This window comes from Triticum dicoccoides, chromosome 5A, assembly GCF_002162155.2.
Source record: "Triticum dicoccoides isolate Atlit2015 ecotype Zavitan chromosome 5A, WEW_v2.0, whole genome shotgun sequence".
Classification (NCBI taxonomy): Eukaryota; Viridiplantae; Streptophyta; class Magnoliopsida; order Poales; family Poaceae; genus Triticum; species Triticum dicoccoides.
Genome location: NC_041388.1, coordinates 436,188,452 through 436,216,444, shown reverse-complemented (window position 1 = coordinate 436,216,444; position 27,993 = coordinate 436,188,452). Strand labels below are relative to the sequence as shown.

Below are 27,993 nucleotides of genomic sequence, written 5' to 3'. Positions count from 1 at the left end.
TAGCATGGTGACTTCTCAACTTTCTATTACAATAAGGTTTGCCCGGTTCCGGTGAGAGAGGGGCGATGACGACGGCACGCTCCACTGATTGTAGTCATCCCTAGCTGGTCTACGGATCTGAATGTAATTTTTATTTCTAATGTCGTATGTACTATCTTGACAGCTGACGTATACATCAGAAGTTTTTCTCCAGAAAAGAAAAGCCTGGTATGAGAGTTTCGGGTTTGGGTTTTTGGGTTCGTGTTTAGATGACCACCTAGCCTACTCGGCTTGGCGCCTATATTCGATTGACACCACCTAGCCGAACTCGGCTTCGCGCCTTCGCTCCTATATATATTCCTCTGCGCCCTGCCTGTTGGGGAACGTTGCAGAAAACAAAAAATTTCCTACGGTTTCACCAAGATCCATCTATGAGTTCATCTAGCAACGAGTGATCGGATTGCATCTACATACCTTTGTAGATCACGCGCGGAAGCGTTCAAAGAACGGGGATGAGGAAGTCGTACTCGACGTGATCCAAATCACCGGAGATCCTAGCGCCGAACGGACGGCACCTCCGCGTTCAACACACGTACGGTCAGCGTGACGTCTCCTCCTTCTTGATCCAGCAAGGGGGGAGGAGAGGTTGATGAAGATCCAGCAGCACGACGACGTGGTGGTGGATGCAGCAGTCACCACAGCAGGGCTTCGCCGTTCTCTACGGAGGAGGAGGAGGTCTTGGAGGGGAGAGGGAGGCGCCAGGGGCATGGGGTGCGGCTGCCCTCCCTCCCCCTCTATATATAGGGTCCCCAAGGGGGGGCGCCGGCCCTGGAGATCCAATCTCCCAAGGGGGCGGCGTCCAAGGGGGGTGGAGTGCCCCCCAAGGCAAGTGGGGCGCCCCCCACCCTAGGGTTCCCAACCCTAGGCGCAGGAGGAAGGCCCAAGGGGGGCGCACCAGCCCACTAGGGGCTGGTTCCCCTCCCACTTCAGCCCATGGGGCCCTCCGGGATAGGTGGCCCCACCTGGTGGACCCCCGGGACCCTTCCGGTGGTCCCGGTACAATACCGGTGACCCCGAAACTTGCCCCGATGGCCGAAATAGCACTTCCTATATATAATTCTTTACCTCCGGACCATTCCGGAACTCCTTATGACGTCCGGGATCTCATCCGAGACTCCAAACAACTTTCGGGTTACTGCATATACATATCTCTACAACCCTAGCGTCACCGAACCTTAAGTGTGTAGACCCTACGGGTTCGGGAGACATGTAGACATGACCGAGATGGCTCTCCAGTCAATAACCAACAGCGGGATCTGGATACCCATGTTGGCTCCCACATGCTCCTCGATGATATCATCGGATGAACCACGATGTCGAGGATTCACGCAATCCCGTATACAATTCCCTTTGTCAATCAGTACGTTACTTGCCCGAGATTCGATCGTTGGTATCCCAATACCTCGTTCAATCTTGTTACCGGAAAGTCACTTTACTCGTACCGTAATGCATGATCCCATGACCAGACACTTGGTCACTTTGAGCTCATTATGATGATGCATTACCGAGTGGACCTAGAGATACCTCTCCGTCATACAGAGTGACAAATCCCAGTCTTGATCCGTGTCAACTCAACAGACACTTTCGGAGATACCCGTAGTATACCTTTATAGTCACCCAGTTACGTTGTGACGTTTGGTACACCCAAAGCACTCCTACGGTATCTGGGAGTTACACGATCTCATGGTCTAAGGAAAAGATACTTGACATTGGAAAAACTCTAGCAAATTAACTATACGATCTTGTGCTATGTTTAGGATTGGGTCTTGTCCATCACACCATTCTCCTAATGATGTGATCTCGTTATCAATGACATCCAATGTCCATAGTCAGGAAACCATGACTATCTGTTGATCAACGAGCTAGTCAACTAGAGGCTTACTAGGGACATGTTGTTGTCTATGTATTCACACATGTATTACGATTTCCGGATAACATAATTATAGCATGAATAAAAGACAATTATCATGAACAAGGAAATATAATAATAATCCTTTTTATTATTGCCTCTAGGGCATATTTCCAACAGTCTCCCACTTGCACTAGAGTCAATAATCTAGTTACATTGTGATGAATCGAACACCCATGGAATTCTGGTGTTGATCATGTTTTGCTCTAGGGAGAGGTTTAGTCAACGGATATGCTACATTCAGGTCCGTATGTACTTTACAAATCTCTATGTCTCCATTTTGAACACTTTCACGAATGGAGTTGAAGCGACGCTTGATATGCCTGGTCTTCCCGCTTAAACCTGGGCTCCTTGGCAAGGGCAATAGCTCTAGTGTTGTCACAGAAGAGAGTCATCGGGCCCGACGCATTGGGTATGACTCCTAGGTCGGTAATGAACTCCTTCACCCAGACTGCTTCGTGTGCTGCCTCCGAGGCTGCCATGTACTCCGCTTCACATGTAGATCCCGCCACAACGCTTTGCTTGCAACTGCACCAGCTTACTGCCCCACCATTCAAAATATACACGTATCCAGTTTGTGACTTAGAGTCATCCAGATCTGTGTCGAAGCTAGCGTCGACGTAACCCTTTACGACGAGCTCTTTGTCACCTCCATAAACGAGAAACATTTCCTTAGTCCTTTTCAGGTACTTCAGGATATTCTTGACCGCTGTCCAGTGTTCCTTGCCGGGATTACTTTGGTACCTACCTACCAAACTTACGGCAAGGTTTACATCAGGTCTGGTACACAGCATGGCATACATAATAGAACCTATGGCTGAGGCATAGGGGATGACACTCATCTCTTCTATATCTTCTGCCGTGGTCGGACATTGAGCTGTGCTCAATTTCACACCTTGCAACACAGGCAAGAACCCCTTCTTAGACTGGTCCATATTGAACTTCTTCAATATCTTATCAAGGTATGTGCTTTGTGAAAGACCTATGAGGCGTCTTGATCTATCTCTATAGATCTTGATGCCTAATATATAAGCAGCTTCTCCAAGGTCCTTCATTGAAAAACTCTTATTCAAGTAGGCCTTAATGCTGTCCAAAAGCTCTATATCATTTCCCATCAAAAGTATGTCATCTACATATAATATGAGAAATGCTACAGAGCTCCCACTCACTTTCTTGTAAACGCAGGCTTCTCCATAAGTCTGCATAAACCCAAACGCTTTGATCATCTCATCAAAGCGAATGTTCCAACTCTGAGATGCTTGCACCAGCCCATAAATCGAGCATTGGAGCTTGCACACCTTGTCAGCATTCTTAGGATCGACAAAACCTTCCGGCTGCATCATATACAGTTCTTCCTTAAGATAACCATTAAGGAATGTCGTTTTGACGTCCATTTGCCATATCTCATAATCATAGTATGCGGCAATTGCTAACATGATTCGGACGGACTTCAGCTTTGCCACGGGAGAGAATGTCTCATCGTAGTCAACCCCTTGAACTTGTCTATAACCCTTAGCGACAAGCCTAGCTTTATAGATGGTCACATTATCATCCGCGTCTGTCTTCTTCTTAAAGATCCATTTATTTTTTATGGCTCGCCGATCATCGAGCAAGTCAGTCAAAGTCCATACTTCGTTTTCATACATGGATCCTATCTCGGATTTCATGGCTTCCAGCCATTTGTCGGAATCCGGGCCCGCCATCGCTTCTTCATAGTTCGAAGGTTCACCGTTGTCTAACAACATGATTTTCAAGACAGGGTTGCCGTACCACTCTGGTGCGGAACGTGTCCTTGTGGACCTTCTAAGTTCAGTAGGAGCTTGATCAGAAATATCTTGATCATCATCATTAACTTCCTCTCTAATTGGTGCAGGCACCACAGGAACATTTTCCTGAGCTGCGCTACTCTCTGCTTCAAGAGGCAGTACTTCATCAAGCTCTACTTTCCTCCCACTTATTTCTTTCGAGAGAAACTCTTTCTCTAGAAAGGATCCATTCTTGGCAACAAATATCTTGCCTTCGGATCTGAGGTAGAAGGTATACCCAATAGTTTCTTTAAGGTATCCTATGAAGACGCATTTTTCCGACTTGGGTTCGAGCTTTTCAGGTTGAAGTTTCTTGACATAAGCATCGCATCCCCAAACTTTTAGAAATGGCAGCTTAGGCTTCTTCCCAAACCATAATTCATATGGTGTCGTCTCAACGGATTTCGACGGAGCCCTATTTAAAGTGAATGCGGCAGTCTCTAAAGCATAGCCCCAAAATGACAGCGGTAAATCGGTAAGAGACATCATAGATCACACCATATCTAATAGAGTGCGATTACGACATTCGGACACACCATTACACTGAGGTGTTCCAGGCGGCGTGAGTTGTGAAACTATTCCACATTTTCTTAAGTGTGTGCCAAATTCGTGACTCAAGTATTCTCCTCCACGATCTGATCGCAGGAACTTGATTTTCCTGTCTCGTTGATTCTCAACCTCACTCTGAAATTCCTTGAACCTTTCAAAGGTCTCAGACTTGTGTTTCATTAAGTAGACATACCCATATCTACTCAAGTCATCAGTGAGGGTGAGAACATAACGATAGCCACCGCGAGCCTCAACACTCATTGGACCGCACACATCAGTATGTATGATTTCCAATAAGTTAGTTGCTCGCTCCATTGTTCCTGAGAACGGAGTCTTGGTCATTTTACCCATGAGGCATGGTTCGCACGTGTCAAATGATTCGTAATCAAGAGACTCTAAAAGTCCATCTGCATGGAGCTTCTTCATGCGTTTGACACCTATGTGACCAAGGCGGCAGTGCCACAAGTATGTGGGACTATCATTATCAACCTTACATCTTTTGGTATTCACACTATGAATATGTGTAGCATTACGCTCGAGATTCATTAAGAATAAACCATTCACCATAGGAGCATGACCATAAAACATATCTCTCATATAAATAGAACAACCATTATTCTCGGATTTAAATGAGTAGCCATCTCGAATTAAACGAGATCCTGATATAATGTTCATGCTCAAAGCTGGTACTAAATAACAATTATTGAGGTTTAAAACTAATCCCGTGGGTAAATGTAGAGGTAGCGTGCCGACGGCGATCACATCGATCTTGGAACCATTCCCGACGCGCATCGTCACCTCGTTCTTCGCCAGTCTCCGTTTATTCTGCAGCTCCTGCTTTGAGTTACAAATGTGAGCAAACGCACCGGTATCAAATACCCTGGAGCTACTACGAATACTGGTAAGGTACACATCAATTACATGTATATCACATATACCTTTTGTGTTGCCGGCCTTCTTGTCCGCTAAGTATTTGGGGCAGTTCCGCTTCCAGTGACCACTTACCTTGCAATAAAAGCACTCAGTCTCGGGCTTGGGTCCATTCTTTGGCTTCTTCCCGGCAGCTTGCTTACCGGGCGCGGCAACTCCCTTGCCGTCCTTCTTGAAGTTCTTTTTACCCTTGCCTTTCTTGAACTTAGTGGTTTTATTCACCATCAACACTTGATGTTCCTTTTTGACTTCTACCTCTGCTGATTTCAGCATTGAAAATAGCTCAGGAATGGTCTTTTCCATCCCCTGCATATTGAAGTTCATCACAAAGCTCTTGTAGCTCGGTGGAAGCGACTGAAGGATTCTGTCAATGACCGCGTCATCCGGGAGATTAACTCCCAGCTGAGTTAAGCGGTTATGTAATCCAGACATAGTGAGTATGTGCTCACTGACAGAACTATTTTCCTCCATCTTACAGCTGAAGAACTTGTCGGAGACTTCATATCTCTCGACCCGGGCATGAGCTTGAAAAACCATTTTTAGCTCTTAGAACATCTCATATGCTCCGTGTCTCTCAAAACGCTTTTGGAGCCCCGGTTCTAAGCTGTAAAGCATGCCGCACTGAACGAGGGAGTAGTCATCAGCACGTGTCTGCCAAGCGTTCATAACGTCTTGGTTCTGTGGGACGGGTGTGTCACCTAGCTGTGCTTCTAGGACATAATCTTTCTTGGCAGCTATGAGGATGATCCTCAGGTTCCGGACCCAGTCTGTATAATTGCTGCCATCGTCTTTCAGCTTGGTTTTCTCTAGGAACGCGTTGAAGTTGAGGACAATATGGGCCATTTGATCTACAAGACATATTGTAAAGATTTTAGACTAAGTTCATGATAATTAAGTTCATCTAATCAAATTATATAATGAACTCCCACTCAGATAGACATCCCTCCAGTCATCTAAGTATAACATGATTCGAGTTAACTAGGCCGTGTCCGATCATCACGTGAGACGGACTAGTCAACATCGGTGAACATCTTCATGTTGATCGTATCTTCTATACGACTCATGCTCGACCTTTCGGTCTTCTGTGTTCCGAGGCCATGTCTGTACATGCTAGGCTCGTCAAGTCAACCTAAGTGTATTGCGTGTGTAAATCTGTCTTACACCCGTTGTATGTGAACGTTGGAATCTATCACACCCGATCATCACGTGGTGCTTCGAAACAACGAACTGTCGCAACGGTGCACAGTTAGGGGAAACACTTTCTTGAAATTATTATGAGGGATCATCTTATTTACTACCGTCGTTCTAAGTAAACAAGATGCAAAAACATGATAAACATCACATGCAATCAAATAATAATAGTGACATGATATGGCCAATATCACATAGCTCCTTTGATCTCCATCTTGGGGCTCCATGATCATCTTGTCACCGGCATGACACCATGATCTCCATCATCATGATCTCCATCATCGTGTCTCCATGAAGTTGCTCGCCAACTATTCTTCTACTACTATGGCTAACACGTTTAGCAATAAAGTAAAGTAATTTACATGGCGTTTCTCAATGACACGTAGGTCATACAAAAAATAAAGACAACTCCTATGGCTCCTGCCAGTTGTCATACTCATCGACATGCAAGTCGTGATTCCTATTACAAGAACATGATCTCATACATCACATATATATCATTCATCATTCATCACAATTTTGACCATATCACATCACAAAGCACTTGCTGCAAAAACAAGTTAGACGTCCTCTAATTATTGTTGCAAGTTTTGCGTGGCTGCAATAGGGTTCTAGCAAGAACGTTTTCTTACCTACGTAAAAGCCACAACGTGATTTGTCAACTTCTATTTACCCTTCATAAGGACCCTTTTCATCGAATCCGCTCCAAGTAAAGTGGGAGAGACAGACACCCGCTAGCCACCTTATGCAACTAGTGCATGTCAGTCGGTGGAACCAGTCTCACGTAAGCGTACGTGTAAGGTCAGTCCGGGCCGCTTCATCCCACAATACCGCTGAAGCAAAATAAGACTAGTAGCGGCAAGAAAGTTGACAACATCTATGCCCACAACAAATTGTGTTCTACTCGTGCAAAGAGAACTACGCATAGACCTAGCTCATGATTCCACTGTTGGTGAACGTTACAGAAAACAAAAATTTTCCTACGGTTTCACCAAGATCCATCTATGAGTTCATCTAGCAACGAGTGATCGGATTGCATCTACATACCTTTGTAGATCATGCGCGGAAGCGTTCAAAGAACGGGGATGAGGAAGTCGTACTCAACGTGATCCAAATCACCGGAGATCCTAGCGCCGAACGGACGGCACCTCCGCGTTCAACACACGTACGGTCAACGTGACGTCTCCTCCTTTTTGATCCATCAAGGGGGAAGGAGAGGTTGATGAAGATCCAGCAGCACGACGGCGTGGTGGTGGATGCAGCAGTCACCGCAGCAGGGCTTCGCCGTTCTCTACGGAGGAGGAGGAGGTCTTGGAGGGGAGAGGGAGGCGCCAGGGGCATGGGGTGCGGCTGCCCTCCCTACCCCCTCTATATATAGGGTCCCCAAGGGGGGGCGCCGGCCCCTCCCAAGGGGGCGGCGGCCAAGGGGGGTGGAGTGCCCCCCAAGGCAAGTGGGGCGCCCCCCACCCTAGGGTTCCCAACCCTAGGCACAGGGGGAAGGCCCAAGGGGGGCGCACCAGCCCACTAGGGGCTGGTTCCCCTCCCACTTCAGCCCATGGGGCCCTCCGGGATAGGTGGCCCCACCCGGTGGACCCCCGGGACCCTTCCGGTGGTCCCGGTACAATACCGGTGACCCCGAAACTTGTCCCGATGGCCGAAATAGCACTTCCTATATATAATTCTTTACCTCCGGACCATTCCGGAACTCCTCGTGACGTCCGGGATCTCATCCGGGACTCCGAACAACTTTCGGGTTACTGCATATACATATCTCTACAACCCTAGCATCACCGAACCTTAAGTGTGTAGACCCTACGGGTTCGGGAGACATGTAGACATGACCGAGATGGCTCTCCGGTCAATAACCAACAACGGGATCTGGATACCCATGTTGGCTCCCACATGCTCCTCGGTGATCTCATCGGATGAACCACGATGTCGAGGATTCACGCAATCCCGTATACAATTCCCTTTGTCAATCGGTACGTTACTTGCCCGAGATTCGATCGTCGGTATCCCAATACCTCGTTCAATCTCGTTACCGGCAAGTCACTTTACTCGTACTGTAATGCATGATCCCATGACCAGACACTTGGTCACTTTGAGCTCATTATGATGATGCATTACCGAGTGGACCTAGAGATACCTCTCCGTCATACGGAGTGACAAATCCCAGTCTTGATCCGTGTCAACTCAATAGACACTTTTGGAGATACCTGTAGTATACCTTTATAGTCACCCAGTTACGTTGTGACGTTTGGTACACGCAAAGCACTCCTACGGTATCCGGAAGTTACACGATCTCATGGTCTAAGGAAAAGATACTTGACATTGGAAAAACTCTAGCAAACGAACTATACGATCTTGTGCTATGTTTAGGATTGAGTCTTGTCCATCACATCATTCTCCTAATGATGTGATCTCGTTATTAATGACATCCAATGTCCATAGTCAGTAAACCATGACTATCTGTTGATCAACGAGCTAGTCAACTAGAGGCTTACTAGGGACATGTTGGTGTCTATGTATTCACACATGTATTACGATTTCCGGATAACACAATTATAGCATGAATAAAAGACAATTATCATGAACAAGGAAATATAATAATAATCCTTTTTTATTATTGCATTTAGGGCATATTTCCAACACTGCCTGCCTCCCCTTTCAAAGTTGGTACCGGCTGATCGATTGCGAGTTAGCAGCCACGACCGCACGAGCGTCAATTCCGCTCCAAGCTCCTCCTGCTCAACCGCGCTTGGATGGCGGGTTTCAATCTCTTCCGGCTGCGGCCGTTGGCAGAGCTTTTGCCGGAGGTCGAGGCCCCGCGGAGGCCGTTCCTTTCCAGCGGAAGGCGGCCTACACCGCCGGCTCGCTCCTCGTCCTCCTGGCGGGCAGCCAGCTCCCGCTCTATGGGATCGACAACAGCCGGGCCGGGGCTGCCGACGACCCGCTCTACTGGGTCCACACGGCCTACGCGGCCAACCACCGAACCGCCATGTCCCTCGGCGTCTACCCCCTCCTCATGTCTGAGTTGAGCACCCACCTCCTCCTGGGGTCAGGAGCCATTAATCCCCTCCCTGAAAACCGCTTTCTCATGTGAGCACACTACATACTCTGCCTGCTTAACTATATGGATATTGCATGCTTGTTCTAAGCTTTTTACGTGTACTGCAGGACCGGAGGGCTGAAGAAGGCGCTCGGGGTGTTGTTCTCCGCCGCGATCCCGGTCCGCGACGTGCTATCTGCGACCTACTTGGGCGCCGGGGGCGCGATCCTCGTCGTGCTGCAGATCTCCATTGGAAGCGTCGTTCTCATTTATCTCGACGACGCTCTTAGAAAGGGCTATGGCCTCCTTTCCGGCATCCCGTTATTCACCGCCGCCAATATTTGGTAAGAATCAATACAGCCGGACTCAAACTCGGCGATCATATCAATTTTGCTAAGTCTCAGTCGACTAAGATTTCGTTATATCTAAGTCGATGCTATATTTGTTTGATCTTGCATGAAGATTTGTATAAAAAATTCTTTTCAGTTTTTCTTTTTTCTTCTTATATACTATGTCATTTGACTGAGACTTGGTTAAGTCCCAGTCGACTGAGACCTATCCACACCCTTTTAATATAGCTATTTTTGTTGGATTTGTAACTAATTATTGCGTGTGTATATGTACGTTCTTCAGCGCAACTCTTTTTTGGAGAGCCTTCAGAGACGGCGCACATGGAAACCTCGCGGCGACGTTTGCCTTCTTTCTGCTTGTGTGCGGATTGCAAGGCTTGCATGTCGCGTTGCCACTGACAGATGATGCGCCTGCTGCTAGGTTTCAGTCCAACTACAGCATCAGCATATCCTACCTCGCCTATGCCCCCATCATCTTCCAAGCCACGCTTGTTGCATGCACATATACATTCTCAGAGGTGAGTATCTTGCACGATTCACATTTTTATCAGTCTATTAGTCCCGTAGTATGTCACTGCCTTGTGGTTGTGGCCGGATGAGTAAAATTTATGGATGTTTTGGGTCAATATTTGGTGCAGCAATTATTTACGGTATTTGGCGGAAACAAAATCGTCAATCTGCTCGGCAAGTGGGAGCGATCCAAACGTTTTGCAGGGTTTATTCCAGTAAGCGGGGTCGCCTACTACCTAACTACGCCACCAACGTGAGTACATACATACATAGAAATATTTGTGTCTCTGATCTCCTTAAAATGCTCTTATATTATGGGACGAAGAGAGTATGATGTATTATGATTGAGATCTAACTGTTTCTCTGTGTCCATGAAATGAAGGTTGGCTGATGCAGCAAGAGACCCGGTGCACGCGTGCCTCTACGCCGCCTTACTGCTCATGGGATGCGCCCTCATATCGACGGCCTGGTTTGGACTGTGCCGATACTCAAGGAGGTACGTGTCCCGGTTGGTCGGGGAAAGAGTGACCGTGACGCCTGCACGGGCCGGCTCGATTCGGCTCAGCCGGTGTAAGGGCCGTGTCGCCATGGTAGCCTTCGTCGTCGGACTCTGTGTCGGCGCGCTGACCCTCCTTGCGGGCTTCATGGGCGTCAGCGGCTCCGGCACTGGAATTATGCTGGCCGTCACCGGCATATACTCTTCCTGCTTGGACGCCAGAGCTTCTTCTGGGATTCACACAATTGGACTCTGATTGGAGGACTCTTGGTTTAGATTGCTTGTCTGATTGTTCAGCTAAGCTAGGGCAATTTTGCTCAAATTTGAAGCCACCCTTACTTTTATGATGCAAATATGTACACGTGCCTTTTATTGAATTTCGTTCACGTTCGGCCACTGCAAACAGGCACTAAGGGCATTTCTAACTGTTCCCCTAAAAATAGTGAAGTATCTGGTGAAGTAAAAGTGAGTATATATACTCCACTAAGTTTTGACTGAACTTAGCCGATTCCTTATATTTAACGGAGTAAAATTTTGTTTTTCTAAACTTTGCAATTCTAGTATAAATTGCAACTACATAGTAGCACACATATAGAAATTAAACATAAAATTGAATGTTCATGCAAATCACCAATATAGTTTACAACCCGAATTCAAAGTTTACCATCCGAATTATTCAAATTTAAACACGTCGAATGGTTCAAATGTAGCAAAGTAGCATGTGATAGAACAATTAGGACTCGCTAAGACGCTGCAAGTGATGCTCAACTAGATCTTGTAGGAGCTGAGAATGAACTGACGGTTCTCGATCTTGCGATGCTCCTCCAGGAATGTCAGGGTTCTATTCGTATCATATTCTGGCTGAACCGGAGTACCGTTGGTGATGTACTGAAAGTTTTCGGGCATATCTCTCTCGTCTTCAATGATCTGTTATGCAATATGATGCAACAAGTCATGATCCGCCATAGAACCTTGGAATTCCAGTACTCGACAGGTCCATGAACGCAAAGCGCTTCTGAAGCACACCCAAGGCTCTCCCAACATCTTTCCTAGCAGCTTTTTGACATTGGGCAAAGTGAATGTTTTTGTTACCTTTTATACGTGAAATTATTTTGACCAAGGTGGCCCATGGTGCCATCGCAAGGTAGTAACCCATCAATAGTCGTGCCTGTTGACCGAGTAGTCACAGGTAGGAGCTTCACCTTTAATAAGCCTATAAAACAGAGGTGATCTCGACAACACATTCAAGTCGTTGTGAGAGGTAGGAAAACCAAAAAATGAATGACATATCCAAAGATCCATAGCATCTGCCTTAAAAATGATCGTTGGATCGTTGCAGTGGCCTTTATACTGACTTTTCCAGCCTATAGGACAATTTTCCATGTCCAATGCATACAGTCAAGTGATCCAATCATCCTTGGTCATCCTCTTGCTTCACTCTTAGTCATCAGCTTCTGGGTGTCTTCCTCAGTTGGTGCTCTCAAGTACTCTAGTCCAAAGACAGCGATCACTGCTTTAGTGAATCTTCGAATAGACTCCAAGAGTGTGTCTTCACCAATGTAGACATGGTCATCGATTGCATCGGCCGAACACCCATATGCCAAGACTCGAACGTCTCTCCACATGCATTTTCTTTGAAACTTGAACTAATCATCATATCTCTCAACGGCTTTTGCAATGGTGAGAGGAAGACTTGTATGCATCCGAAAGTGCTGGTGAAAGTACTTCTCCGGATAGGTTGGTTTTATGGCAAAGTAATCTCTCGTGATCTTCGCATGACCCTCCGCTCTATCACGATTGATATGTATGCGGCCAAACTTTGATCCTCTCCTTGGCCGCCGAACATCATCATTGAAAATCATGCCTAAAACAATGTCAAAGTCATCGTCTTCTTCTTCCTCTTCGGGCGACGACGAGTCCTCCAAAGCCATCTCCCTCAACATCTTCATCTACAATTCAAACGGCTTGGTTCAATCCAAAGGGCTCAGTTCACAAAGAAACGATAAAAAAAACTCACCTAGCCAATTCGTCGAACACTTGTGATGCGGTGGTGGTGCATCGGCAGGCCAGTGTCATTCTGACCAAACAGGTCGGCGGCGACGAGAGGGAATGACCTACAGCGGTGTGCAGCCAACGCGAGATGCGGCGGCCAGCAGAAAAAGGAAGAAATGAAGCAATCCGGCGAATCAACAAAAATGGCGACGGCGGTTCACCTGATTTCGGCGACAGGGACGGGGGCCAAAAGGGCTGGACGTCGGGCAGAAGGGCGGCGAAGGGTAGGCGAGGCAATGAGGTAGCGGCGGGGCTGGCGGGGGGTCGCCGGGAGTCGCGCCGGCGAAAGTGCAAGTGCAGGGGAGACACGAGGGAGCGGCACGACTTTTACTCAATTTAGGGAGAAAATTGAGGAGAGGAGTAAAATTTTACTCCCTTACGGCGGATAAGGGATCGGCTAGGTGCCGGTTAGAGGAGTAAAACAGAAATTTTACTCCTCTAGCCGGTTATAAGGGATCGGTTAGAAATGTCCTAAACACATTAGCCGTGCGGCATCCAAAAGTACAAAAACAACACACTCGCAGATGGTACAAAAACAACACACTAGCCAGGATTATGTTAGAGTGAAAAAAAATTAATAGAAGTGATCTCAATTGTTTTGGACAAGCTCAAGATAAAATGCATGAGTGTATTCAAATATTTGCTTATAAGACAGATGATTTGCTCATCAAGTCCTGGGATTTCCAAAACATGACAGGAGATTAATGCAGATGGTCTCCCTTTTGTTGTCCTTCTCCTAGCAACAAAAACGAAGAGAAAGTCTAATGGAGAATATGACTAGCTGTAATGAGGATGCTAACAGGTACCGACAATTTTGTTAAATTCTCAGGTTATATCACCTTATGATTGTAGTGTAAACATACAAACAAATAAGTTATGTGTAACTTTTACAGGACAAATGTGGTTCCTAGTTGGATGCCTCAGATTGGTATGAAATTCAATTCCACAAAAGAGGCTTGGAACTTTTGGACATGTTATGGAGGTCATATTGGTTTTGATGTAAGGATAAATTATGAAAACAAGAGCAAACTCGATGGAGTAATCACCTCAGCAAGATATGTTTGTTCCAATGAGGGCTACAAAAGAAAAGACAAAAGGGATAATAATACAAAGCGTCCTCGTGCAGAAACAAGGACCGGCTGCAATGTTCGAATGGGAATTACTATAGACCGAGAAGCACGAAATTATGAGGTGCATGAGTTAGTTGTTGAACACAACCATGTCTTTATTGGGGAACGTTGCAGAAAATTAAAATTTTTCCTACGGTTTCACCAAGATCCATCTATGAGATCATCTAAGCAACGAGTCTAGGGAGAGAGTTTGCATCTACATACCACTTGTAGATCGCGTGCGGAAGCTTGCAAGGTGATGATGTAGTCGTACTCGACGTGATCCAAATCACCGATGACCAGCGCCGAACGGACGGCACCTCCGCGTTCAACACACGTACGGGACGGGAGACGTCTCCTCCTTCTTGATCCAGCAAGGGGGAAGGAGAGGTTGATGAAGATCCAGCAGCACGACGGCGTGGTGGTGGATGCAGGGCGTCACAGCAGCAGGGCTTCGCCGAGACTACGAGGGAGAGACGTAACGGGGGAAGGTGGAGGCGCCAGGGGCTGGTGTATGAAGTCCCTCCTCTCCCCCACTATATATAGGGGTGCCAGGGGGGGCGCCGGCCCTAGTAGATGAGATCTACTAGGGGGGGCGGTGGCCTAGGGGAGGTTTCCCTCCCCCCCAAGGCACCTAGGGGTGCCTTCCACCACTAGGACTCCTCCTAGGGGGAAACCCTAAGCGCATGGGCCTATAGGGGCTGGTGCCCTTGGCCCATGATGGCCAAGGCGCACCCCCTACAGCCCATGTGGCCCCCCGGGACAGGTGGCCCCACCCGGTGGACCCCCGGGACCCTTCCGGTGGTCCCGGTACAATACCGATAACCCCGAAACTTGTCCCGATGCCCGAAATAGCACTTCCTATATATAATTCTTTACCTCCGGACCATTCCGGAACTCCTCGTGACGTCCCGGATCTCATCCGGGACTCCGAACAACATTCGGGTTTCTGCATATACATATCTTCATAACCCTAGCGTCACCGAACCTTAAGTGTGTAGACCCTACGGGTTCGGGAGACATGCAGACATGACCGAGACGCTCTCAGTCAATAACCATCAGCGGGATCTGGATACCCATGATGGCTCCCACATGCTCCTCGATGTTGTCATCGGATGAACCATGATGTCGAGGATTCGATCAAACCCTGTATGCAATTCCCTTTGTCAATCGGTACGTTACTTGCCCGAGACTCGATCGTCGGTATCCCAATACCTTGTTCAGTCTCGTTACCGGCAAGTCACTTTACTCGTACCGTAATGCATGATACCGTGTCCAACACCTTGGTCACATTGAGCTCAATATGATGATGCATTACCGAGTGGGCCCAGAGATACCTCTCCGTCATACGGAGTGACAAATCCCAGTCTCGATCCGTGTCAACCCAACAGCTACTTTCGGAGATACCTGTAATGCACCTTTATAGTCACCCAGTTACGTTGTTACGTTTGATACACCCAAGGCACTCTTACGGTATCCGGGAGTTACACGATCTCATGGTCGAAGGAAGAGATACTTGACACTTGCAAAGCTCTAGCAAAACGAACTACACGATCTTTTATGCTATGCTTAGGATTGGGTCTTGTCCATCACATCATTCTCCTAATGATGTGATCCCGTTATCAACGACATCCAATGTCCATAGTCAGGAAACCATGACTATCTGTTGATCACAACGAGCTGGTCAACTAGAGGCTTACCAGGGACATAGTGTGGTCTAAGTATTCACACGTGTATTACGATTTCCGGATAATACAGTTATAGCATGAATAAAAGACAATTATCATGAACAATGAAATATAATAATACTTTTATTATTGCCTCTAGGGCATATTTCCAACAGTCTCCCACTTGCACTAGAGTCACCAATCTAGTTACATTGTGATAAATCGAACACCCATAGAGTTCTGGTGTTGATCATGTTTTGCACGCGAGAGAGGTTTAGTCAGCGGATCTGCGACATTCAGATCCGTGTGCACTTTGCAAATCTCTATGTCTCCATCTTGAACATTTTCACGGATGGAGTTGAAACGACGCTTGATGTGCCTGGTCTTCTTGTGAAACCTGGGCTCCTTTGCGAGGGCAATAGCTCCAGTGTTGTCACAGAAGAGTTTGATCGGCCCCGACACATTGGGTATGACTCCTAGGTCGGTGATGAACTCCTTCACCCAAATCGCTTCATGTGCTGCCTCCGAGGCTGCCATGTACTCCGCTTCACACGTAGATCCCGCCACGACGCTCTGCTTGCAGCTGCACCAGCTTACTGCTCCACCATTCAACATATACACGTATCCGGTTTGTGACTTAGAGTCATCCAGATCTGAGTCGAAGCTAGCGTCGACGTAACCCTTTACAACAAGCTCTTCGTCTCCTCCATAAACGAGAAACATGTCCTTTGTCCTTTTCAGGTACTTCAGGATATTCTTGACCGCTGTCGAGTGTTCCTTGCCGGGATTACTTTGGTATCTTGCTACCAAACTTACGGCAAGGTTTACATCGGGTCTGGTACACAGCATGGCATACATAATAGATCCTATGGTTGAAGCATAGGGGATGACACTCATCTCTTCTTTATCTTTTGCCGTGGTCGGTGACTGAGCTGAGCTCAGTCTCATACCTTGTAACATAGGCAAGAACCCCTTCTTGGACTGATCCATTCTGAATCTCTTCAAAATCTTATCAAGGTATGTGCTTTGTGAAAGACCTATGAGGCGTCTCGATCTATCTCTATAGATCTTGATGCCTAATATATAAGCAGCTTCTCCAAGGTCCTTCATTGAAAAACACTTATTCAAGTAGGCCTTAATGCTGTCCAGAAATTCTATATTATTTCCCATCAGGAGTATGTCATCTACATATAATATGAGAAATGCTACAGAGCTCCCACTCACTTTCTTGTAAACGCAGGCTTCTCCATAAGTCTGCATAAACCCAAACGCTTTGATCATCTCATCAAAGCGAATGTTCCAACTCCGAGATGCTTGCACCAGTCCATAAATGGATCACTGGAGCTTGCATACTTTGTTAGCGTTCCGAGGATCGACAAAACCTTCCGGCTGCATCATATACAGTTCTTCCTTAAGATGCCCGTTAAGGAATGCTGTTTTGACGTCCATCTGCCATATCTCATAATCATAGTATGCGGCAATTGCTAACATGATTCGGACGGACTTTAGCTTCGCTACGGGAGAGAATGTCTCGTCGTAGTCAATCCCTTGAACCTGTCGATAGCGACAAGTCGAGCTTTATAGATGGTAACATTACCATCCGCGTCCGTCTTCTTCTTGAAGATCCATTTGTTTTCTATCGCTCGCCGATCATCGGGCAAGTCTGTCAAAGTCCATACTTTGTTTTCATACATGGATTCTATCTCGGATTTCATGGCTTCAAGCCATTTGTTGGAATCCGGGCCCGCCATTGCTTCTTCATAGTTCGAAGGTTCATTGTTGTCTAACAACATGATTTCCAGGACAGGGCTGCCGTACCACTCTGGTGCGGAACGTGTCCTTGTGGACCTACGAAGTTCAGCAGTAACTTGATCCGAAGTACCTTGATCATTATCATGGTTTTCCTCTTCAGTTGGTGTGGGCATCACAGGAACGGTTTCCTGTGCTGCGTCACTATCCCGCTCAAGAGGTAGTACTTCATCGAGTTCTACTTTCCTCCCACTTACTTCTTTCGAGAGAAACTCTTTTTCCAGAAAGCATCCGTTCTTGGCAACAAAGATCTTGCCTTCGGATCTTAAGTAGAAGGTATACCCTACAGTTTCCTTAGGGTATCCTATGAATACGCATTTTTCCGACTTGGGTTCGAGCTTTTCAGGTTGAAGTTTCTTGACATAAGCTTCGCATCCCCAAACTTTTAGAAACGACAGCTTAGGTTTCTTTCCAAACCATAATTCATACGGTGTCGTCTCAACGGATTTAGACGGTGCCCTATTTAAAGTGAATGTAGCTGTCTCTAGAGCGTATCCCCAAAATGATAGCGGTAAATCGGTAAGAGACATCATAGACCGCACCATATCCAATAGAGTGCGATTACGATGTTCGGACACACCGTTTCGCTGAGGTGTTCCAGGCGGCGTGAGCTGTAAAACGATTCCACATTTCTTTAAGTGTGTACCAAATTCGTGACTTAAGTATTCTCCTCCACGATCTGATCGTAAGAGTTTTATCTTTCGGTCACGTTGATTCTCCACCTCATTCTGAAATTCCTTGAACTTTTCAAAGGTCTCAGACTTGTGTTTCATTAAGTAGACATACCCATATCTACTCAAGTCATCTGTGAGAGTGAGAACATAACGATATCCTCCGCGAGCCTCAACGCTCATTGGACCGCACACATCGGTATGTATGATTTCCAACAAGTTGGTTGCTCGCTCCATTGTTCCGGAGAACGGAGTCTTGGTCATTTTGCCCAAGAGGCATGGTTCGCACGTGTCAAACGATTCATAATCAAGAGACTCTAAAAGTCCATCGGCATGGAGCTTCTTCATGCGCTTGACACCAATGTGACCAAGGCGGCAGTGCCACAAGTATGTGGGACTATCGTTATCAATTTTAAATCTTTTGGCATCTACACTATGAACATGTGTAATATTACGCTCGAGATTCATTAAGAATAAACCATTGACCATCGGAGCATGACCATAAAACATATCTCTCATATAAATCGAACAACCATTATTCTCAGACTTAAATGAGTAGCCATCTCGTATTAAACGAGATCCTGATACAATGTTCATGCTCAAACTTGGCACTAAATAACAATTATTAAGGTTCAAAACTAATCCCGTAGGTAAATGTAGAGGCAGCGTGCCGACGGCGATCACATCGACTCTGGAACCATTCCCGACGCGCATCGTCACCTCGTCCTTTGCCAGTCTCCGTTTATTCCGCAGCTCCTGCTGTGAGTTACAAATATGAGCAAGGGCACCGGTATCAAATACCCAGGAGTTACTACGATTACTGGTAAGGTACACATCAATCACATGTATATCAAATATACCTTTGGTGTTGCCGGCCTTCTTATCCGCTAAGTATTTGGGGCAGTTCCGCTTCCAGTGACCCTTCCCCTTGCAATAAAAGCACTCAGTCTCAGGCTTGGGTCCATTCTTTGACTTCTTCCCGGTAACTGGCTTACCAGGCGCGGCAACATCTTTGCCGTCCTTCTTGAAGTTCTTCTTACCCTTGCCCTTCTTGAACTTAGTGGTCTTATTGACCATCAACACTTGATGTTCTTTCTTGATTTCAGCCTCTGCTGACTTCAGCATCGAGAACACTTCAGGAATGGTCTTTTCCATTCCCTGCATGTTGTAGTTCATCACAAAGCTCTTGTAGCTTGGTGGGAGCGACTGGAGGATTCTGTCAATGACCGCCTCATCTGGGAGGTTAATGTTCAGCTGGGTCATACGGTTGTGCAACCCAGACATCTTCAGGATGTGGTCACTGACAGAACTGTTTTCCTCCATCTTACAACTGTAGAACTTGTCGGAGACATCATATCTCTAGACTCGGGCATGAGCTTGAAAAACTAGTTTCAGCTCTTCGAACATCTCATATGCTCCGTGATGCTCAAAACGCTTTTGGAGCCCCGGTTCTAAGCTGTAAAGCATGCCGCACTGAACGAGGGAGTAATCATCAGCGCGAGACTGCCAAGCATTCATAATGTCTTGGTTCTCTGGGACGGGAGCGTCACCTAGCGGTCCTTCTAGGACATATTGTTTCCTGGCAGCTATGAGGATGATCCTCAGGTTCCGGACCCAGTCCGTATAGTTGCTGCCATCATCTTTCAGCTTGGTTTTCTCTAGGAACGCGTTGAAGTTCATGTTGACATTAGCGTTGGCCATTGATCTACAAGACATATTTGCAAAGGTTTTAGACTAAGTTCATGATAATAAAGTTCTAATCAAATTATGAACTCCCACTTAGATTAGACATCCCTTTAGTCATCTAAGTGTTACATGATCTGAGTCGACTAGCCCGTGTCCGATCATCACGTGAGACGGACTAGTCATCGTCGGTGAACATTTTCATGTTGATCGTATCTTCCATACGACTCGTGTTCGACCTTTTGGTCTCCATGTTCCGAGGCCATGTCTGCACATGCTAGGCTCGTCAAGTTAACCCTAAGTGTTTTCGCTGTGTAAAACTGTCTTACACCCGTTGTATGTGAACGTAAGAATCCATCACACCCGATCATCACGTGGTGCTTAGAAACGACGAACTGTAGCAACGGTGCACAGTTAGGGGAGAACACTTCTTGAAATTTTATAAGGGATCATCTTATTTACTACCGTCGTCCTAAGTAAACAAGATGCATAATACATAATAAACATCACATGCAATTATATAGTTGTGACATGATATGGCCAATATCATATAGCTCCATTGATCTTCATCTTCGGGGCTCCATGATCATCTTGTCACCGGCTTGACACCATGATCTCCATCATCATGATCTCCATCATCGTGTCTTCATGAAGTTGTCACGCCAACGACTACTTCTACTTCTATGACTAACGTTTAGCAATAAAGTAAAGTAGTTTACATGATGTTATTCAATGACACGCAGGTCATACAAAAAATAATGACAACTCCTATGGCTCCTGCCGGTTGTCATACTCATCGACATGCAAGTCGTGAATCCTATTACAAAGAAGATGATCTCATACATCACAATTCATCATTCATCACAACTTCTGGCCATATCACATCACATGATCAATCGCTGCAAAAACAAGTTAGACGTCCTCTAATTGTTGTTGCATCTTTTACGTGGCTGCAATTGGGTTCTAGCAAGAACGTTTTCTTACCTACGAATCACCACAACGTGATTTTGTCAACTTCTATTTACCCTTCATAAGGGCCCTGTTCATCGATTCCGCTCCAACTAAGGTGGGAGAGACAGACACCCGCCAGCCACCTTATGCAACTTGTGCATGTCAGTCGGTGGAACCGGTCTCACGTAAGTGTACGTGTAAGGTTGGTCCGGGCCGCTTCATCCCACAATACCGTTGAGCAAGAAAAGACTAGTAGAGGCAAGTAAGATGACAAAATCCACGCCCACAACAAAGTTGTGTTCTACTCGTGCAAAGAGAACTATGCATAGACCTAGCTCATGATGCCACTGTTGGGGAACGTTGCAGAAAATTAAAATTTTTCCTACGGTTTCACCAAGATCCATCTATGAGTTCATCTAAGCAACGAGTCTAGGGAGAGAGTTTGCATCTACATACCACTTGTAGATCGCGTGCGGAAGCTTGCAAGGTGATGATGTAGTCGTACTCGACGTGATCCAAATCACCGATGACCAGCGCCAAACGGACGGCACCTCCGCGTTCAACACACGTACGGGACGGGAGACGTCTCCTCCTTCTTGATCCAGCAAGGGGGAAGGAGAGGTTGATGAAGATCCAGCAGCACGACGGCGTGGTGGTGGATGCAGGGCGTCACAGCAGCAGGGCTTCGCCGAGACTACGAGGGAGAGACGTAACGGGGGGAGATGGAGGCGCCAGGGGCTGGTGTATGAAGTCCCTCCTCTCCCCCACTATATATAGGGGTGCCAGGGGGGGCGCCGGCCCTAGTAGATGAGATCTACTAGGGGGGGCGGCGGCCTAGGGGAGGTTTCCCTCCCCCCCAAGGCACCTAGGGGTGCCTTCCACCACTAGGACTCCTCCTAGGGGGAAACCCTAGGCGCATGGGCCTATAGGGGCTGGTGCCCTTGGCCCATGAAGGCCAAGGCGCACCCCCTACAGCCCATGTGGCCCCCCGGGACAGGTGGCCCCACCCGGTGGACCCCCGGGACAGGTGGCCCCACCCGGTGGACCCCCGGGACCCTTCCGGTGGTCCCAGTACAATACCGATAACCCCGAAACTTGTCCCGATGCCCGAAATAGCACTTCCTATATATAATTCTTTACCTCCGGACCATTCCGGAACTCCTTGTGACGTCCGGGATCTCATCCGGGACTCCGAACAACATTCGGGTTTCTGCATATACATATCTTCATAACCCTAGCGTCACCGAACCTTAAGTGTGTAGACCCTACGGGTTCGGGAGACATGCAGACATGACCGAGACACTCTCAGTCAATAACCATCAGCGGGATCTGGATACCCATGATGGCTCCCACATGCTCCTCGATGTTGTCATCGGATGAACCACGATGTCGAGGATTCGATCAAACCCTGTATGCAATTCCCTTTATCAATCGGTACGTTACTTGCCCGAGACTCGATCGTCGGTATCCCAATACCTTGTTCAGTCTCGTTACCGGCAAGTCACTTTACTCGTACCGTAATGCATGATCCCGTGTCCAACACCTTGGTCACATTGAGCTCATTATGATGATGCATTACCGAGTGGGCCCAGAGATACCTCTCCGTCATACGGAGTGACAAATCCCAGTCTCGATCCGTGTCAACCCAACAGCTACTTTCAGAGATACCTGTAATGCACCTTTATAGTCACCCAGTTACGTTGTGACGTTTGATACACCCAAGGCACTCTTACGGTATCCGGGAGTTACACGATCTCATGGTCGAAGGAAGAGATACTTGACACTTGCAAAGCTCTAGCAAAACGAACTACACGATCTTTTATGCTATGCTTAGGATTGGGTCTTGTCCATCACATCATTCTCCTAATGATGTGATCCCGTTATCAACGACATCCAATGTCCATAGTCAGGAAACCATGACTATCTGTTGATCACAACGAGCTGGTCAACTAGAGGCTTACCAAGGACATAGTGTGGTCTAAGTATTCACACGTGTATTACGATTTCCGGATAATACAGTTATAGCATGAATAAAAGACAATTATCATGAACAATGAAATATAATAATACTTTTATTATTGCCTCTAGGGCATATTTCCAACAGTCTTGCAATTACCTGGGACAAGCCACTTGATGCCATCACAGAGGAAGATTTCAGCCTTGCAAGCATTTGAAATTGAAACAACAGATGATTCAGGAATTGTACCGAGAAAAGCCCATGAGTTAGCAAGTCGACAAGTTGGTGGTCCACTGAACCTTGGCTACACATGTCGTGATCGCAAGAACCACTTGCGAACCAGGCGACAAAGGGACTTGATGTATGGTGAAGCTGGAAGTATGCTCAAGTATTTTAGAGATATCTTTTGGGCTGATGCAAGGATGATAATTGACTATGCTCATTTCGGTGATGTTGTTACCTTCGATACAACATTTGGGACAAACAAAGAGTACAGACCCTTCGGTGTGTTTGTTGGTTTCAACCATTTCAGAGAAATGGTCATTTATGGTGCTGCACTTTTATATGATGAGACATTTGAATCATTCAAATGGTTGTTCAACACGTTCCTATCAGTGCATAACAAAAAGCAACCAAGAACAACCTTTACTGATCAAGATGTAGCAATGGGTAATGCAATTCAGGCAGTATTTACCGAAGCATGGCATGGGTTGTGCACTCTTCACATAATGCAAAATGCCATCAGGCACTTACCTCATAAGAAAAAAGACGAGGATGGACCAAATGTACTTGCTGATTTCAGTGCTTGCATGTACAAGTATGAGGAAGAGGAAGCCTTTGAAGACGCTTTCAATGCCATAAGAAGCAATGTGGAAACACAAACTTGGTTGGACAGCATCTACAAAGTAAAAGAGAAATGGGCAAGATGTTACATGAGGAATGCTTACACTATAGGCATGAGAAGCACACAATTAAGTGAGAGCTTGAACAGTGACTTGAAAGACCATCTAAAGTCTGGTCTTGACATCCTTCGGTTTTCCAAGCACATAGAGAGGGTTGTGCAAGGAAAAAGAGATAATGAGGTAAATGAGGAATATGAGTCTAGGAAAAAATTACCTAGAGTCAGAATGAGGACTCCTATGGTAATACAAGCAAGCAAAGTTTACACGCCACACATATTTGAAGATTTTCAGAATGAATATGAAAGATCCATCTCAGCATACATCAAGCCATCGGTACAACACAATGTTTATACTGTTGCGATTGCAAGTCTTGACCCAGAATTTTCATATGAAGAAGAGTGCAAAGTTCTTGTAGACTATGAAGAGCAAAAGGTTCTATGCAATTGTGGGCAATTTGAAAGAGTTGGTATATTGTGTAGTCATGCTCTAAAAGCCCTTGACGTCATGAATATTAAATATCTGCCAGGCCACTATATTTTGAAGCGATGGACTCGAGAAGCACGAAGTGGAACTATTCAAAACAGTCGTGGAAACATTGTTTTGGAAGACCCTAGATCGGAAGATAGGCAACAGTTGAAGTTTTTCATGCACGATTTCCATGGCATAGCTTCCCAAGCAGTTGCATCAAAAGAGTGCATCAAACTAGTAGATGATGCTTTGAGGATTCTTAGGAAGCAAGTTGAAGAAAAAGCTCCTACTACTACATGCACAACTGAAGATATATCTAAAGAACCTGAGGATTGTCTACAGGCCGCTTGCCTAAAGAAAAAAGAAATTCTGAAGAAGAATTCGAGACGAAAGAAATCATGGCTTGACAACCAGCACCCCAATAAAAAGAAGAAGGAGACAAATAAAGTTGTACCAAAAAATCAAACTCATCCGGTAAATGTCTTGCACCTATCTAACGAGAGTACTTGCTAAAAAACACTAATATAGAAACAGCTTAATATAGACTAATATTTGCTCGGTTTTCTTTTCATAGAGAAGAGAGAATGACATTCCACTGGCACAATACCAATCACCTAAAGAGCAAATGGCTGGAACAAGTGCAAATGGATTGCAAGAGTATGGGCACTATGCTCGTTTATTGATGGTATTTCACTTATCATGTCTAAAATTCCTTAAATTCAGTGTTAGGCAATATGATTTCTTGTCTAATCAGTTATGTCTCCCTTTAATTTCAGAGTGAAGCCGGTGATCTTTGGGACTTGCAAAACTATCATGGGATATGACAATAGGTTGATGCATATGTGTTGTGCTGTCTTGTTAGATCAACAGATGATGCAGAAGGGATAATTGAATCGGCACACATAAGGCGCAATCAGTTGACCGTTGATTGCTCGTCATTTCCAATCAGTTTAATTTCAGTTAACTCTTGGTTTATGAAGACATGCACAATCAGTTTAATTTCAGTTAGCTGCAACACTGATCTGTTGAGTGCTCATCATTTTTAATATTTCCAGTAACATAGCTATAGATATGTACCGAAGTATGTTTTTTTATCTCCATATAGGGTGTACAATCAGATACAACATGGACTGCTAGTAGCCTAGTACCACTAGTTGATTATAAGCATGGGCACTACTTCTTCAGCTAGTGATCTGAATAATTTGACAGAGACGCAAGTGACCACAAAGTTACTGAAATTAAACTCAGTACACATGCATGTACCTCTACTGGCTACTGACTAATCATATGTCCGTGAAGAATTAATGGATGATCAAACAATCACATGCTCTCACTTGCTCTGCTTTCACTCTTCTAACATCAAGAAAGCAGCAGTACAAGACGAACAAACAATGAAGAAAGGAAGAAATCAGTTCTAATTAACAGGCTAACAGCAAGTAATTCACCTGCTGCGTGACGACCATTGGGTTCTGCTATTGGGGCTTGGTCGTTTGGCTGGGCAGGAGGGCTGTTTTTCCATTGGATTTGACCGGATTTGGCTGGAGACGCGCCGCTGCCGCCAGACGCTTCCTGCAGCCGAAGAATCTTGGGGCGCCCATCATGGAGGGTGTCACAGCGGTCGAGGAAGCGCGGCGGCCCAGGCATGCCCCTCCTCCCCTTCCAGGTCGCTGCTTGCCGTCGTCGTCAGGCTCGTTGAGCTCGCCGTTGTGCGGCAGCAGCGTCCCAGGTCGATTCGCGCAGCACCTTCATCCCCCGGCCATTCCTTGCAGCAGCCGGTAGAAGCCATGGGGCACGGGGATGGATAAGAAGCAGCGCAAAGAGGTGAGCCTATGAAGGAAAAGGCATCGCCGGAGCAGTACAGGCTGACCGGGTTAGCTTGCGTTGGGGAATAACAGTGGCCAGACCTCTCTAGAGGAAGGAGATAAGACAGAGAAAGGCGAAGAGTGTGGCGTGTGGGTCCTTTTTATTTTTTTATGAGTGGCCGGTGTGAGGTTTGTCACACAGTGATTGAGCCATTGGATTAAAATGAACGATGGATCCTAGCAGCTACAGCACGCGTGCAGTAATAACGTGACTGTAGAGGAGCCGAACCCCATTTTGATACAGAGGTAGTATATGGGTACTCACGTTGGTGGTGTGGTTAGGTAGCAGGCGATCCCGCTTACTGGGACAAACCCTCCAAAACTTTTAGATCGTTCCCACTTGCCGAGCAGATTGACCAGCTTGTCCCCGCCAAATTTCATGTATAATTGCTGCAACAAACATTAACCCAAGACGAGAATTTTACTCATCCGGCCAGAGTACATGATGACTACGTACATTGATAAAAGTACGAATCATGCAAGCAAGGTACTCACCTCTGAGAATACATAGGTGCATGAAAGGAGCATGGCTTGGAAGAGGATGGGAGCATATGAGAGGTAGGATATGTCAATGCTGTAGTTGGCCTGAAACCTAGCAGCAGCCTCATCGTCTGGCGATCGCCGTGGCCTTGTCAGTGGCAACGCAACATGCAAACCTTGTAACCTGCAGACAAGCAGAAAGAAGCCAAACGTCGCCGCAACGTCTCCATGTTTGCCATCCCTGAAGGCCCTCCAGAGAAGAGTTGCACTGAACGTACACATGCATATCAACATATGCAATCATTAATTATGAATCCAACAAAACCAGTAGAGTAACATAGAAGTGTGTGTAGAAACAAAATATCAGAGTAAGTATGTATTCTTACCAAACATTGGCGGCGGTGCACAATGGAATGCCAGAAAGGAGGCCGTAGCCCTTTCTGAGGGCCTCGTCAAGATAAATGACGATGGCGCTTCCAACGAAAACCTGAAGCCAGATGAGGATCGAGGCCCCCGCGCTCCAGTGCCTCGCGGATAGCACGTGGCCGACTGGCACGGCAGCGGAGATCAGTACCCCCGGCACCTTCTGCAGCCCGTTCCTGCAGCACATGTGAAAAGTTCAGAATCAGTAGGATGCATCCATCTAAGCTGGGGAGAATTTGGTCAGGATACTTACAGGAGAAGGCGATTTTCAGGGAGGAGGTGAGAGGCCGCCTCGGACACGAGGAGCGGGAACACGCCGAAGGCCATGAAGCAAAAAGATCAAATACAAACGAAATAAATCAAAATAAATAGTTCAATTTCGTTATTACAACTCAAACAAACAGTTTATCATTCAATACAACAAATAGTTCAACGATGCAATAAATAGTTCAACAATACAATATTGAACGCACAAATCATGATGTTTTTTGTCGTCCATTCCATGCCCACCACTCCTCAATGAGATCCTTCTGAAGATCATCATGCGCTGCAGGACGTCGAATGGCATGCATGATAGGAGGCAACAAAACGGGCCACCCTTTCAGCCCTCTGTCGCACTCGCACGGGATGTCCCAAGAGCTCATACTGAGAGTAGTATACATCTTGATCACGCTCATTCTCGATGATCATGTTATGCATGATCACACAAGCGTGCATGATGTATCAAAGCATTTTTTGATCCCAAAATTTAGCCGGCCCTCTCACGCGGCTGAAGAGGGGGGTGAGTTGCGAGCGAGTGCGCGAGAGTACAACGCGCGGGAGCGGGCGCAGCAAATAAGCGGTGCGTGATGCAGTTTCGGCCCGCACGCTGAACTACATATGCCGCGCGCGCGGTTTTTGCACGCCCGCTGGAGCCACTATACCGGTTGCGCGCGCGCGCTAAAATGGGCAATTTGCGACGCGGCGCTAGTTTTAGCGAGGGTGTTGGAGATGCTCTAACAGGGGGCGAAGGCGCGAAGCCGAGTTAGGCCGGGTGGTGGAAATCGAAGACAGGCGCGAAGCCAAGTCCGCTAGGTGGTTATCAAAACCCGAACCGGAATTACCCATCTTGTTTTAGATTGCCCGTACCCG

At 46.6% G+C, this 27,993-nt stretch overlaps 2 protein-coding genes across 2 annotated transcripts; one reads left to right on the top strand and one right to left on the bottom strand.

Moving 5' to 3' along the window:
* The first annotated feature begins 4 nt into the window (after window positions 1-4).
* Window positions 5-11,084, top strand: LOC119299722 (protein transport protein Sec61 subunit alpha-like). Its single transcript, XM_037576882.1, has 6 exons — window positions 5-36; window positions 9,226-9,480; window positions 9,601-9,816; window positions 10,106-10,340; window positions 10,461-10,585; window positions 10,715-11,084. The coding sequence occupies exons 1-6, from the start codon at window positions 5-7 to the stop codon at window positions 11,082-11,084; spliced, it is 1,233 nt and encodes a 410-aa protein (XP_037432779.1).
* Window positions 11,085-22,893: 11,809 nt separating this feature from the next.
* LOC119297563 lies at window positions 22,894-25,986 on the bottom strand. The gene is made up of 3 exons (XM_037575303.1): window positions 25,543-25,986; window positions 23,481-23,625; window positions 22,894-23,099 (listed from the first exon to the last, which is right to left on the bottom strand). The coding sequence occupies exons 1-3, from the start codon at window positions 25,739-25,741 to the stop codon at window positions 22,994-22,996; spliced, it is 450 nt and encodes a 149-aa protein (XP_037431200.1). The 5' UTR covers window positions 25,742-25,986; the 3' UTR covers window positions 22,894-22,993.
* Window positions 25,987-27,993: the final 2,007 nt, after the last annotated feature.